At 24.5% G+C, this 17,806-nt stretch overlaps 1 protein-coding gene across 2 annotated transcripts in view; it reads left to right on the top strand.

The window, feature by feature from the left end:
- Nucleotides 1-17,499, top strand: part of LOC145276884 (uncharacterized) — a 61,579-nt gene extending 44,080 nt beyond the window's left edge. The window contains exons 5-7 of one of the 2 annotated variants that reach the window (XM_080128308.1): nt 10,820-10,879; nt 16,321-16,562; nt 16,715-17,499. In XM_080128308.1, coding sequence (XP_079984434.1) covers nt 10,820-10,879; nt 16,321-16,562; nt 16,715-17,104 — 692 coding nt within the window. In that variant the 3' untranslated portion in view covers nt 17,105-17,499. The remainder of the gene's footprint in view (nt 1-10,819; nt 10,880-16,320; nt 16,563-16,714) is intronic. The other variant, XM_080128309.1, reaches the window with a different exon arrangement.
- Nucleotides 17,500-17,806: the final 307 nt, after the last annotated feature.

Raw genomic sequence — 17,806 nt, 5'->3', positions numbered from 1 at the left:
TTATACCCATTTACTAATGATTACTTAAATATTCAAATTATACCCATTCCTTAATGATTACTTTAATATTCAAATTATACCCATTTACTAATGATTACTTAAATGATTACTTAAATATTCAAATTATACCCATTTACTAATGATTACTTAAATGATTACTTAAATATTTAAATTATACCCATTTACTAATGATTACTTAAATATTCAAATTATACCCATTTACTAATGATTACTTAAATGATTACTTAACTATTCAAATTATACCCATTTACTAATGATTACTTAAATATTCAAATTATACCCATTCATTAATGATTACTTTAATATTCAAATTATACCCATGTACTAATGATTACTTTAATATTCAAATTATACCCATTTACTAATGATTACTTAACTATTCAAATTATACCCATTTACTAATGATTACATTAATAGTCAAATTATACCCATTTACTAATGATTACTTAAATATTCAAATTATACCCATTTACTAATGATTACTTTAATATTCAAATTATACCCATTCACTAATGATCACTTTAATATTCAAATTATACCCATTCACTAATGATTACTTAAATGATTACTTGAATATTCAAATTATACCCATTTACTAATGATTACTTAAATGATTACTTAAATATTCAAATTGTACCCATTTACTAATGATTACTTAAATATTCAAATTATAACCATACATTAATGATTACTTTAATATTCAAATTATACCCATTTACTAATGATTACTGTAATATTCAAATTATACCCATTTACTAATGATTACTTAAATATTCAAATTATACCCATTCACTAATGATTACTTAAATATTCAAATTATACCCATTTACTAATGATTACTTAAATATTCAAATTATACCCATACACTAATGATTACTTAAATATTCAAATTATACCCATTTACTAATGATCACTTAAATAAATTATTAAATATTACTTAAATGATTACTTAAATATTCAAATTATACCCATTTACTAATGATTACTTAAATATTCAAATTATACCCATTTACTAATGATTACTTAAATAAATGTTTAAATATTACTTAAATGATTACTTAAATATTCAAATTGTACCCATTTACTAATGATTACTTAATTATTCAAATTATACCCATTTACTAATGATTACATTAATATTCAAATTATACCCATTTACTAATGATTACTTTAATATTCAAATTATGCCCATTCACTAATGATTACTTTAATATTCCAATTATACCCATTCACTAATGATTACTTAAATGATTACTTAAATATTCAAATTATACCCATTTACTAATGATTACTTAAATGATTACTTAAATATTCAAATTATACTAATTTACTAATGATTATTTAAATGATAACTTAAATATTTAAATTATACCCATTTACTAATGATTATTAAATATTCAAATTATACCCATTTACTAATGATTACTTAAATGATTACTTAACTATTCAAATTATACCCATTTACTAATGATTACTTAAATATTCAAATTATACCCATTCATTAATGATTACTTTAATATTCAAATTATACCCATTTACTAATGATTACTTAAATATTCAAATTATACCCATTTACTAATGATTACTTAAATATTCAAATTATACCAATTTACTAATGATTACTTAAATATTCAAATTATACCCATTCACTAATGATTACTTTAATATTCAAATTATACCCATTTACTAATGATTACTTAAATATTCAAATTGTACCCATTTACTAATGATTACTTAAATATTCAAATTATATCCATTTACTAATGATTACTTAAATATTCAAATTATACCCATTTACTAATGATTACTTAACTATTAAAATTATACCCATTTACTAATGATTACATTAATATTCAAATTATACCCATTTACTAATGATTACTTAAATATTCAAATGATACCCATTTACTAATGATTACTTTAATATTCAAATTATGCCCATTCACTAATGATTACTTTAATATTCAAATTATACCCATTCACTAATGATTACTTAAATGATTACTCAAATATTCAAATTATACCCATTTACTAATGATTACTTAAATGATTACTTAAATATTCAAATCATACCCATTTACTAATGATTACTTAAATATTCAAATTATACCCATTCATTAATGATTACTTTAATATACAAATTATACCCATTTACTAATGATTACTTTAATATTCAAATTATACCCATTTACTAATGATTACTTAAATACTCAAATTATACCCATTCACTAATGATTACTTTAATATTCAAATTATACCCATGTACTAATGATTACTTTAATATTCAAATTATACCCATTGACTAATGATTACTTAAATATTCAAATTATACCCATTTACTAATGATTACTTAAATATTCAAATTATACCCATTGACTAATGATTACTTTAATATTCAAATTATACCCATTCACTAATGATTGCTTTAATATTATAATTATACCCATTTACTAATGATTACTTTTATATTCAAATTATACCCATTTACTAATGATTACTTAAATATTCAAATTATACCCATACACTAATGATTACTTAAATATTCAAATTATACCCATTTACTAATGATTACTTAAATAAATTATTAAATATTACTTAAATGATTACTTAAATATTCAAATTATACCCATTTACTAATGATTACTTAAATATTCAAATTATACCCATTTACTAATGATTACTTAAATAAATGATTAAATATTACTAAAATGATTACTTAAATATTCAAATTATACCCATACACTAATGATTACTTAACTATTCAAATTATACCCATTTACTAATGATTACCTTAATATTCAAATCATACCCATTTACTAATGATTACTTAAATATTCAAATTATACCCATTTACTAATGATTACTTTAATATTCAAATTATGCCCATTTACTAATGATTACTTAAATGATTACTTAAATATTCAAATTATACTCATTTACTAATTATTATTTAAATGATAACTTAAATATTTAAATTATACCCATTTACTAATGATTACTTAAATATTCAAATTATACCCATTCACTAATGATTACTTAAATGATTACTTAACTATTCAAATTATACCCATTTACTAATGATTACTTAAATATTCAAATTATACCCATTCATTAATGATTACTTTAATATTCAAATTATACCCATTTACTAATGATTACTTAAATATTCAAATTATACCCATTCACTAATGTTACTTTAATATTCAAATTATACCCATTTACTAATGATTACTTAAATATTCGAATTATACCCATTCACTAATGATTACTTAAATATTCAAATTATACCAATTTACTAATTATTACTTAAATATTCAAATTATACCCATTTACTAATGATTACTTAAATATTCAAATTATACCCATTTACTAATGATTACTTAAATATTCAAATTATACCCATTTACTAATGATTACTTAAATATTCAAATTATACCCATTCATTAATGATTACTTAAATATTCAAATTATACCCATTTACTAATGATTACTTAAATATTCAAATTATACCCATTTACTAATGATTACTTAAATATTCAAATTATACCCATTCATTAATGATTACTTAAATATTCAAATTATACCCATTTACTAATGATTACTTAAATATTCAAATTATACCCATTTACTAATGATTACTTAAATATTCAAATTATATCCATTTACTAATGATTACTTTAATATTCAAATTATACCCATTCACTAATGATTACTTAAATATTCAAATTATACCCATTTACTAATGATTACTTAAATATTCAAATTATACCCATTTACTAATGATTACTTAAATAAATTATTAAATATTACTTAAATGATTACTTAAATATTCAAATTATACCCATTTACTAATGATTACTTAAATATTCAAATTATACCCATTTACTAATGATTACTTAAATAAATGATTAAATATTACTAAAATGATTACTTAAATATTCAAATTATACCCATACACTAATGATTACTTAACTATTCAAATTATACCCATTTACTAATGATTACCTTAATATTCAAATCATACCCATTTACTAATGATTACTTAAATATTCAAATTATACCCATTTACTAATGATTACTTTAATATTCAAATTATGCCCATTTACTAATGATTACTTAAATGATTACTTAAATATTCAAATTATACTCATTTACTAATTATTATTTAAATGATAACTTAAATATTTAAATTATACCCATTTACTAATGATTACTTAAATATTCAAATTATACCCATTCACTAATGATTACTTAAATGATTACTTAACTATTCAAATTATACCCATTTACTAATGATTACTTAAATATTCAAATTATACCCATTCCATAATGATTACTTTAATATTCAAATTATACCCATTTACTAATGATTACTTAAATATTCAAATTATACCCATTCACTAATGTTACTTTAATATTCAAATTATACCCATTTACTAATGATTACTTAAATATTCGAATTATACCCATTCACTAATGATTACTTAAATATTCAAATTCTACCAATTTACTAATTATTACTTAAATATTCAAATTATACCCATTGACTAATGATTACTTTAATATTCAAATTATACCCATTCACTAATGATTACTTTAATATTCAAATTATACCCATTTACTAATGATTACTTAAATATTCAAATTATACCCATTTACTAATGATTACTTAAATATTCAAATTATACCCATTTACTAATGATTACTTAAATATTCAAATTATACCCATTCATTAATGATTACTTAAATATTCAAATTATACCCATTTACTAATGATTACTTAAATATTCAAATTATACCCATTTACTAATGATTACTTAAATATTCAAATTATACCCATTCATTAATGATTACTTAAATATTCAAATTATACCCATTTACTAATGATTACTTAAATATTCAAATTATACCCATTTACTAATGATTACTTAAATATTCAAATTATATCCATTTACTAATGATTACTTTAATATTCAAATTATACCCATTCACTAATGATTACTTAAATATTCAAATTATACCCATTTACTAATGATTACTTAAATATTCAAATTATACCCATTTACTAATGATTACTTAAATAAATTATTAAATATTACTTAAATGATTACTTAAATATTCAAATTATACCCATTTACTAATGATTACTTAAATATTCAAATTATACCCATTTACTAATGATTACTTAAATATTCAAATTATACCCATTTACTAATGATTACTTAAATATTCGAATTATACCCATTCACTAATGATTACTTAAATATTCAAATTATACCAATTTACTAATTATTACTTAAATATTCAAATTATACCCATTGACTAATGATTACTTTAATATTCAAATTATACCCATTCACTAATGATTACTTTAATATTCAAATTATACCCATTTACTAATGATTACTTAAATATTCAAATTATACCCATTTACTAATGATTACTTAAATATTCAAATTATACCCATTTACTAATGATTACTTAAATATTCAAATTATACCCATTCATTAATGATTACTTAAATATTCAAATTATACCCATTTACTAATGATTACTTAAATATTCAAATTATACCCATTTACTAATGATTACTTAAATATTCAAATTATACCCATTCATTAATGATTACTTAAATATTCAAATTATACCCATTTACTAATGATTACTTAAATATTCAAATTATACCCATTTACTAATGATTACTTAAATATTCAAATTATATCCATTTACTAATGATTACTTTAATATTCAAATTATACCCATTCACTAATGATTACTTAAATATTCAAATTATACCCATTTACTAATGATTACTTAAATATTCAAATTATACCCATTTACTAATGATCACTTAAATAAATTATTAAATATTACTTAAATGATTACTTAAATATTCAAATTATACCCATTTACTAATGATTACTTAAATATTCAAATTATACCCATTTACTAATGATTACTTAAATAAATGTTTAAATATTACTTAAATGATTACTTAAATATTCAAATTGTACCCATTTACTAATGATTACTTAATTATTCAAATTATACCCATTTACTAATGATTACATTAATATTCAAATTATACCCATTTACTAATGATTACTTTAATATTCAAATTATGCCCATTCACTAATGATTACTTTAATATTCCAATTATACCCATTCACTAATGATTACTTAAATGATTACTTAAATATTCAAATTATACCCATTTACTAATGATTACTTAAATGATTACTTAAATATTCAAATTATACTAATTTACTAATGATTATTTAAATGATAACTTAAATATTTAAATTATACCCATTTACTAATGATTATTAAATATTCAAATTATACCCATTTACTAATGATTACTTAAATGATTACTTAACTATTCAAATTATACCCATTTACTAATGATTACTTAAATATTCAAATTATACCCATTCATTAATGATTACTTTAATATTCAAATTATACCCATTTACTAATGATTACTTAAATATTCAAATTATACCCATTTACTAATGATTACTTAAATATTCAAATTATACCAATTTACTAATGATTACTTAAATATTCAAATTATACCCATTCACTAATGATTACTTTAATATTCAAATTATACCCATTTACTAATGATTACTTAAATATTCAAATTGTACCCATTTACTAATGATTACTTAAATATTCAAATTATATCCATTTACTAATGATTACTTAAATATTCAAATTATACCCATTTACTAATGATTACTTAACTATTAAAATTATACCCATTTACTAATGATTACATTAATATTCAAATTATACCCATTTACTAATGATTACTTAAATATTCAAATGATACCCATTTACTAATGATTACTTTAATATTCAAATTATGCCCATTCACTAATGATTACTTTAATATTCAAATTATACCCATTCACTAATGATTACTTAAATGATTACTCAAATATTCAAATTATACCCATTTACTAATGATTACTTAAATGATTACTTAAATATTCAAATCATACCCATTTACTAATGATTACTTAAATATTCAAATTATACCCATTCATTAATGATTACTTTAATATACAAATTATACCCATTTACTAATGATTACTTTAATATTCAAATTATACCCATTTACTAATGATTACTTAAATACTCAAATTATACCCATTCACTAATGATTACTTTAATATTCAAATTATACCCATGTACTAATGATTACTTTAATATTCAAATTATACCCATTGACTAATGATTACTTAAATATTCAAATTATACCCATTTACTAATGATTACTTAAATATTCAAATTATACCCATTGACTAATGATTACTTTAATATTCAAATTATACCCATTCACTAATGATTGCTTTAATATTATAATTATACCCATTTACTAATGATTACTTTTATATTCAAATTATACCCATTTACTAATGATTACTTAAATATTCAAATTATACCCATACACTAATGATTACTTAAATATTCAAATTATACCCATTTACTAATGATTACTTAAATAAATTATTAAATATTACTTAAATGATTACTTAAATATTCAAATTATACCCATTTACTAATGATTACTTAAATATTCAAATTATACCCATTTACTAATGATTACTTAAATAAATGATTAAATATTACTAAAATGATTACTTAAATATTCAAATTATACCCATACACTAATGATTACTTAACTATTCAAATTATACCCATTTACTAATGATTACCTTAATATTCAAATCATACCCATTTACTAATGATTACTTAAATATTCAAATTATACCCATTTACTAATGATTACTTTAATATTCAAATTATGCCCATTTACTAATGATTACTTAAATGATTACTTAAATATTCAAATTATACTCATTTACTAATTATTATTTAAATGATAACTTAAATATTTAAATTATACCCATTTACTAATGATTACTTAAATATTCAAATTATACCCATTCACTAATGATTACTTAAATGATTACTTAACTATTCAAATTATACCCATTTACTAATGATTACTTAAATATTCAAATTATACCCATTCATTAATGATTACTTTAATATTCAAATTATACCCATTTACTAATGATTACTTAAATATTCAAATTATACCCATTCACTAATGTTACTTTAATATTCAAATTATACCCATTTACTAATGATTACTTAAATATTCGAATTATACCCATTCACTAATGATTACTTAAATATTCAAATTATACCAATTTACTAATTATTACTTAAATATTCAAATTATACCCATTGACTAATGATTACTTTAATATTCTAATTATACCCATTCACTAATGATTACTTTAATATTCAAATTATACCCATTTACTAATGATTACTTTAATATTCAAATTATACCCATTTACTAATGATTACTTAAATATTCAAATTATACCCATTTACTAATGATTACTTAAATATTCAAATTATACCCATTTACTAATGATTACTTAAATATTCAAATTATACCCATTCATTAATGATTACTTAAATATTCAAATTATACCCATTTACTAATGATTACTTAAATATTCAAATTATACCCATTTACTAATGATTACTTAAATATTCAAATTATACCCATTCATTAATGATTACTTAAATATTCAAATTATACCCATTTACTAATGATTACTTAAATATTCAAATTATACCCATTTACTAATGATTACTTAAATATTCAAATTATATCCATTTACTAATGATTACTTTAATATTCAAATTATACCCATTCACTAATGATTACTTAAATATTCAAATTATACCCATTTACTAATGATTACTTAAATATTCAAATTATACCCATTTACTAATGATTACTTAAATAAATTATTAAATATTACTTAAATGATTACTTAAATATTCAAATTATACCCATTTACTAATGATTACTTAAATATTCAAATTATACCCATTTACTAATGATTACTTAAATAAATGATTAAATATTACTAAAATGATTACTTAAATATTCAAATTATACCCATACACTAATGATTACTTAACTATTCAAATTATACCCATTTACTAATGATTACCTTAATATTCAAATCATACCCATTTACTAATGATTACTTAAATATTCAAATTATACCCATTTACTAATGATTACTTTAATATTCAAATTATGCCCATTTACTAATGATTACTTAAATGATTACTTAAATATTCAAATTATACTCATTTACTAATTATTATTTAAATGATAACTTAAATATTTAAATTATACCCATTTACTAATGATTACTTAAATATTCAAATTATACCCATTCACTAATGATTACTTAAATGATTACTTAACTATTCAAATTATACCCATTTACTAATGATTACTTAAATATTCAAATTATACCCATTCATTAATGATTACTTTAATATTCAAATTATACCCATTTACTAATGATTACTTAAATATTCAAATTATACCCATTCACTAATGTTACTTTAATATTCAAATTATACCCATTTACTAATGATTACTTAAATATTCGAATTATACCCATTCACTAATGATTACTTAAATATTCAAATTATACCAATTTACTAATTATTACTTAAATATTCAAATTATACCCATTGACTAATGATTACTTTAATATTCAAATTATACCCATTCACTAATGATTACTTTAATATTCAAATTATACCCATTTACTAATGATTACTTAAATATTCAAATTATACCCATTTACTAATGATTACTTAAATATTCAAATTATACCCATTTACTAATGATTACTTAAATATTCAAATTATACCCATTCATTAATGATTACTTAAATATTCAAATTATACCCATTTACTAATGATTACTTAAATATTCAAATTATACCCATTTACTAATGATTACTTAAATATTCAAATTATACCCATTCATTAATGATTACTTAAATATTCAAATTATACCCATTCATTAATGATTACTTAAATATTCAAATTATACCCATTTACTAATGATTACTTAAATATTCAAATTATACCCATTTACTAATGATTACTTAAATATTCAAATTATACCCATTTACTAATGATTACTTTAATATTCAAATTATACCCATTCACTAATGATTACTTAAATATTCAAATTATACCCATTTACTAATGATTACTTAAATATTCAAATTATACCCATTTACTAATGATTACTTAAATATTCAAATTATACCCATTCATTAATGATTACTTAAATATTCAAATTATACCCATTTACTAATGATTACTTAAATATTCAAATTATACCCATTTACTAATGATTACTTAAATGATTACTTAAATATTCACTAATGATTGCTACACTGTTGTGCAGGTTATCACCTGTAGCAATCATCAGACAACACTGATTAACTCTTATCCTCAAGTGGCCTTTCGGCTTTAATAAGTTGTGACTCCTTTGTAAAAAATAAGTAAATAAAATAAAATGATCACAAACAAAAACATAAAAATAGCATGAATTCAAGTAATTTTGTACATATTTAGTTTACTGTACATTGGAGTAATGTATTCGGCACTGAAATTGGCTATATGAGATTTGGAATTCATTGTGAATAAGGAAGTCATTTTCTTCTGATCTAAATAATCTTAATTATAAAATTATACATATTTTGTGAATTCAAAATCGGAACAATTATTATTTCTCTTGTTTAGAATTCTTTTGAATAAATACATGTAAGATTTATAAATTACTATTTAAAAACTGACTCTTCCTAACTGGAATTATTATTTCAAATAATTTGTAATTTGAATGAATTGTTTTTATGATTAAATTTTGTAAATCTGATTTCAGGATATCAACATTTCTTTGACAGTTTAAAATTTGGTAATCAATACAATAGGCAAAATCTAGGTAAGCTGAAGGTGTTCACCAAACAATTGTAACATGTTGGTACTTCAAACTTGCATGGCAACAGTTTATTTCCCAGCTGCTGATCTGCTTGGTCACTCTCTTTATCCCCATACTATGTTTTGCCTGGACGAGAGTTACATCTTCTACTTTTAAACCAAAAACCTTTATCTCACATAAAAGAATCAATATTTTACCATGTTCACTACAACCCGTCAATTATTGGCTATTTGCACAATTGCAACTCTTATGCATTCGAAGGAACCGTTTATTTGGAGCTATAATTTGCTGTAAAAAAAATTTTTTTAAACTTTTTCTGTACTCTAGAATTGAAGAGTTTGAAATGGAAGCTAACTAATTGTTAATCACATCTGTTCAACCACTCAATCTTAATCCATATTAAATAATATTTCTTTTATGTTTACTAACATGTTTTATGTTATATTAGATATTATAATATTGGTGTTGTTGCTGTTTTGTCAATCTTTATTATTGTAATAAACATCACTTAAAAACCTTCTCCACCACTACTATCATCTCATAAGCAACACTTCACCAACACTGTCACAGCACTTCTTTGACAATTAAGAAGTCATTTGATGCTTTATCAATAATGGAAATGTTGGTAACTTAGATTAAAATGCAAGATAATTTTTAATACTAAAAAAAGGCTTAATTTAAAAAGCCTTCATTACTGACTCATGGTTAATGTTTTAGCTTCTACCTTGTGTTGATTTCCCCTGTTATTTCCAAACTAACCAAATTTTCCCACTATGAATTAATTAATATGCTTGTACATACAACATTTATTATTATTATTATTATCTGCCAATTTAAATTTCTAAATCAATTTTAATTATATTTAAATGTTTATTAAAAAGTAAAACAAATATTTCATCAAGATATTTGTTTCTCACTTGTCTGTAACCTTAATAAGTCCACACTGAATTTTTAGTTACTATTAATCAAATGTTTATTAAAATGAAATAAACTAAAAGTAAAATAGTTAAAAATCCTATTTTTAAAACTTATAAACTTGACGATATTTTAAGTTCTTCTTCCAAACCCATTGGAATTTGTCTTCACCTGGGTAAATACAGCTAGTTATATGTAACTAAAATATATGCAGGCCTTCAATAAGCTTTCAGACGTTTTTTTGTATGGGTACTTTTATTTATTTATACACATATGAAACTCTAGTCCCCTTTGAAGTAATCTCCTCCGGCTGCAATGCACTTGTTGTACTATCCCAACAACTTCTGGAAGGCTCCATGGAAGTCCTCGTGTGAGCGTGTCAATGACCCTCATCCCAGCCTCTTTCATCTCCTCAATTGTCTCATAACGACAGTCTCTAAGGTTTTCATTGAGCTTAGGGAATAACCAAAAGTCGCAGGGAGCACAGTATGGACGATAAGGAAGGTGAAGAACCGTCTTGAAGCCCATCTTCGTCAAATAGTCTGTGACAAAGAATGGAGTTGTGGATTGGTGCATTTGTGTAAATCTTCTGCATCTTCAGTTCCTCGCAAATAATTGTGTGTACAGTTCCCACACTGACATCACAACAGCACATAACGGTCCTTGTCCATGAAATTCTTTATTTGGCAAACCAGCTCTGGTGTTCTGACTTCCTTATTCCTCCCACACCTTCCATCACCTCTCACAGATTCCCTGCCTTCCTTGAATCTATTTCACTCAAAAACTGATGCTCGATTCATGCAAGATGGTCCAAAAGCAGTCTGAAGTATTCCATACATATCTGTGGCATTTTTTTTTCAAGTTTAAAATAAAATTTTATGGCATAGCCTTTTTAAGTCTTTTCACATCCAGATTGCATTTTTGAAATTCACCAACTCTGACAATCAGACTTTAGTAGAGTATAATCCAATTCCTGCTGTAGCTGTTCATTTGAACCTGAAATCATAAAAATTGGTTAGTCATCTCATCACAATGTATAGCAATAACATACTGAATTTTCAAGAGTCTACAGCAATTTTAAGTGCCTGTACAAAAAAAACGTCTGAAATCTTATTGAAGGCACCTCGTATATGTTTCTTATCCATAAATATCAACATTCTTTTTAAGTTTACAAGTAAAAACCTTAAATATAAAAAATATATTTTACTAATTTTGGATCAAGAAAAATTGTGACAAGAAAATATTTTTTAAAAGATTGTAAATCAATATTTAAAAAATGTTGATTCTATAAACGATTTAAATGTTAATATTAATTTATTATAATCTAAAACAGAAATAAAAACAAAAAAAAATATTCTTTTATATATTTTAAGTCTGACTTTGAAATGTTGATAGTATTTCATTATTAAAATGTTTTTGATGTTTATTATTTTCTTGATTTTAACAACATAACATAATGAGTCTGTTATTTTTTAATTAAAATAATTTCAAATAATAATAATGCAGCCTTCAATTAAAATCTTTTTTCCTTATAAAACTCAATGATATTTAGTAAAAAAAAAAGAAGCTGTTTTCATTTTGTTTCTCCTTTTGGTAATTTTGTTTGTCTTTTTAAATGGAATTTGTTTACATATTTCTCATCTGCCTTTATCTGTTATGAGTTAGATGTGTTTAAGTCTAAGAAATCAAGAAGTTGTCAATTACCTCAGAAAAAAACAATCTACTTAGTGATAAGCAATATGGATTTTGTCCTGTAAGATCAACTGCTGATGTGCTGACTCAAATATCACTTAAGATCAGTGAATCTCTTGATAGGGGCATTGTTTCTAGAGCAATAATATATTGATATATGAAAAAACTTTTATAGGGTCTGACACAAAGGTTGTTTCAAAAACTTGCTAGATATGTTGTGGAATATCAGGCAATGTCTTCACAACTATCAGATTTTCTTTGATAGGCAGAAGTCAGAAGGACATACAGAGTATCAGTGCAGGCATGTCTCAAGGATCTGTTATGATCCGACCTTCTTCGTGACCTTCATAAATAATTTTCCAAATCATATTCTGAGATCATTTGTTGACATCTATGCAGATTACACAACTGCATTGCAACATATTGAAGAGCATTTCACCAAATCTCTCTTTTCTGATCAGGAATATATGATGCAATGTGGGGAAAATGGATTATTACTTTTAAAACCAAGTTTCTCTCTTTTCATTACCAATACTGTTGTGAAATGGGGCCGTAAATGGATGATAGTAAGACTAAGCTGCTTTCCTTTAACAATTACAAGAAGCCTTCTCAACCACCGATAGCCATGACTAATAACACCCTGAGAGCTCATCTACCAAACTCTTCAGTTTAACACTTACAGGCAACATAAATTGGAACAAATACATTGAAGACATTGCCAAAGCTGCCGCAAAGAAGTTGGGTTCCCTCTACTGTGCTACAAAATTACTCACACTCGAGAGTATCCTGTGTCTCTACAAAGCCACCATTTGCATGGATTATTATTTCCACATCTGGGCTGGTGCATCCACTACTAGTCTCTCCCTCTTAAACTAGGTCCAAAAAAGTCTCTACTCCCTCACAATAACCCTATGTCTGTTTTGCGAGTACATTAATAGATTGTGCTTTGCACTTGTACCTTCTCGGAGTACATATGGCTGACAAACCCGTCTAGCAGCCAAATCCCATCTCTCCACCAGTGAGATCCTTAGATGTTGAAAAACCTACTCTAATAGCTTCTTTCCTCAAACTACTAGACTTTGGAATTCCTTCCTTGTTTCTTGCTTCCCTGACTGTATTAATATGCAGAAATTTAAGTGTAATGTAAACAAACATCTTGCTCATCTCATCACATAGTCCCCAGTGGACATGGTTCCAAATAGTAGTCTTTTACATCCAAGTGATAACATGATTTATTTGGAGTGAAAAAGAGTAAAAACAAAAAAATATTTGCCTTAGTTAAAATGAATTACTCTTTTTATGGAAATCCATTGTTTTAATAAACTCGTACGATTGACTTAAACTTTTGATTTTAAATGGAAGATGGATATCTAATCTGTTGCTAAAATTGTTGGATCATTCTATTGCTCCATGAAGTATAAAGGACTTGTGATGCAATCTATATATATAAAAGCGAAAATGTATGTGTGTATGTATGTTCGCTTTTCCTCGATGTCCACGAAAGGCTTCTTTCAGAGAAGCGCTTGCTCGCTTCACAACTTCTTAAAACTTTTTATATCATCTATAAATTGTAATACCTCAGAATTATCCACAGAGCTCGCCTGTCTATTTAATTTTATTGACTTTCAAACCTTAATTATTCCACATTTCCTGCATCGGCACGTGTTATATTCGGTTTTCGGTATAAAAAAAGCGAAACTCGACTCTAATCACAGGCCGAAAGCCAGTTTGTTCAATGTCAACTTCGTCATATCAGACTGTAGCTTTCATTTCGCTCCTCCTAATAAACAGGGAGCAGGTTTTTAAAAACAAACCAACCGATTTATTCAAAACTGTCCCGCACAAAATCGTAACTGCTGAATACCTATCGCCGTCACGTCAATCAAAAACGCGCACCTGTTTGTTTTTTTAACACTTTACTATTTTCCAACTGCGCGTCGTCAACGCTTCGGGTTTTTTTCACATACCCCGATAAACACCTGGGCAACGCCGGGTACCCCTCGCTAGTCCTATATAAGAGTTGGATATGTTCAAAGATGGACATGCTACTCAAAGCACTCTACATGCAAAATCGATTTCACATCGAGTGGGTGATGACCTCTTCCATTCCTCACAGAAGTTGTTTCTGTTTTGTCATTATTGCCATAAAACGTGCTTCTTGTTAGAGATTATCAGCAAGAATTTGTCTTCTAACACACAACAAAACTTCTTTGCTTTCTTCCTTGCTTGCTTAACATCAGGCAGAATTTTAATGAATAGTGCTTCCTTGAAGGTGAAAGTTTTTGATGGACTGCTTCCCTGCATACGACAATCGTCTTCAAATCTAATGTTAACAAGTACTTGTCGCTATAAATAATCAAACTTTGTTCCATTAATCATTTTCAATCCTCTTTAAGATTAATTCTTCATCTTTCAACTGACAATCATTTCATTATATAAACTTTTATCTTCAAATATCTCTTACACATGAGTCACCATTTATCAAGACTAAGTGAGTATACGAATGAGAATTCAAATGAAGAATAAAACCTCTTCTATAATTGACTTTATCGGTTTCTGATGATTACGGCTATGACAACAGCATATTCTTTTCATTGTTTTGACTCTCAAGTAGATATCCGACACAGACACAATTAATCAACCGAAGATCACATCACTCTACATAAAAACATAAGATATCAATAGATATATACCTGAGAATCTAAACAAGGAAAAGAATATGCTGTTGTCATAGCCCCAGTAATGATCGATTTAAATACTAATTTCAAATGAATCCTCAAAGTTGATGACCGATTGTTGTAGCATGAAAATGACAATATTTTTTTTTTTTTTACCAGCTGAACTTGAAATGCGTCAATTACAACAACGCTTAGAAGAAACCGAGACTCAAATGACACGGATTCTTCAGGCTATGCAATCTGTCCAGCAGCATGTGAGTGGTGTGGTCGATCGAGCTTCTGGAAACACTCACAACATGACAGACAGTGAACAATTTCCTGACAAAAGTCAAGAACACCCGGATACTAATGAACAGAAATATGAAGAAACTTCACCAAATGAGGATAAATCTTGTGAAAAAGTATGTTTCAATTTTATGCTTAAACTGTTTTTTTCTTGTTTTCTTTTTTTAACAAATTCATATTTTATTCATTTATTTTCACTCAAGCATGAAAAGATGAAAAATGTTTTCTACTTTAGTTTATAATACTTTCAATATTTTCTCAATTTCAGAGCAATTTTGTCCCTTCAGATTCTAATCCTGACCTTGAAAGTTATGAAGTTTTAGCAACAAACGGCAATGGCAGTGACTATTCTTTACTCAATGAAAACGGAGATTCCCGTAATTCTCCTGAGATAGAAAATATTTCAGCAGCAGCAAACACAGGTGGAAAACTTGATGAAAACCAACCTGATATCAAAAGTGCCGCCATGTCAAAAAATGGTGATAATTTACTTTCCTCCAAATTGGAAGAAAACTCTGATTTGAACACAAAGCAGACAGACTGTGATGAAGTAAGTCTTGCCGAAACTGGTGTTGACGTGGAAGATATCGGAGCTGAAGAAAATTGCATAGATGATAATGTCATATTGCGAAAACGGAGTGTACCAACAAAAAAATAATTACTAATATTTAATTTTAAGAAAAAAGTAAGATTCTTAAGAGAAAAAAATTGAAGTAAAAAACAAAAACAAAAACAAAACTGCTGAAATGAAATCGGCTTCAATGAATTTGTGATATATTCTGACTTTTATAAGTTTTTTTTTTACATCAAGAATGAAGCCTAAACTTGAAACTAGTCATTTTTAAAAAAATCTTTTTTGATTTTGTCACGTTTACAGTTGACTTTTACATCACATAACCTTTATTTTGGAAATCTTTCTGGTTTGTATGTGTGCACGAACATAGAATTTCATTATTTTCCCAAATAACCAGTCATATAAACCTTATAACTTATTTCTCTCTATAAGCATGAATGTACTATTTTAATTCAGAATAAAACATTTCTTATCTTTGATATTAGTATTTTTTGTATTTTCATTAGATTTAACTTGTCTTTTTAAAATGATCACAATAACACTTATATAGAAATTAAATACTTTCATAGTAAAATTAATTAATGCAACTATCGAGTGATAGATATCTTCACAATAACACAATTATATTAAAGTATGTTTCAAAATTAAACTTATATATTCCCTAATATAAATAGAATCATTTTATTTAAAGTATTGTTTTTAAAGAATCTTACAAATTTGTAAAATTGGAAATTCTATGCCAACTGAAAGGATAGATTACAAATTACTTCAAGAAAATCAAGTTTC

Source organism: Euprymna scolopes, chromosome 5, assembly GCF_053919585.1.
Source record: "Euprymna scolopes isolate OS-2025 chromosome 5, ASM5391958v1, whole genome shotgun sequence".
Classification (NCBI taxonomy): Eukaryota; Metazoa; Mollusca; class Cephalopoda; order Sepiida; family Sepiolidae; genus Euprymna; species Euprymna scolopes.
This window is presented reverse-complemented; position numbering and strand designations above follow the sequence as displayed.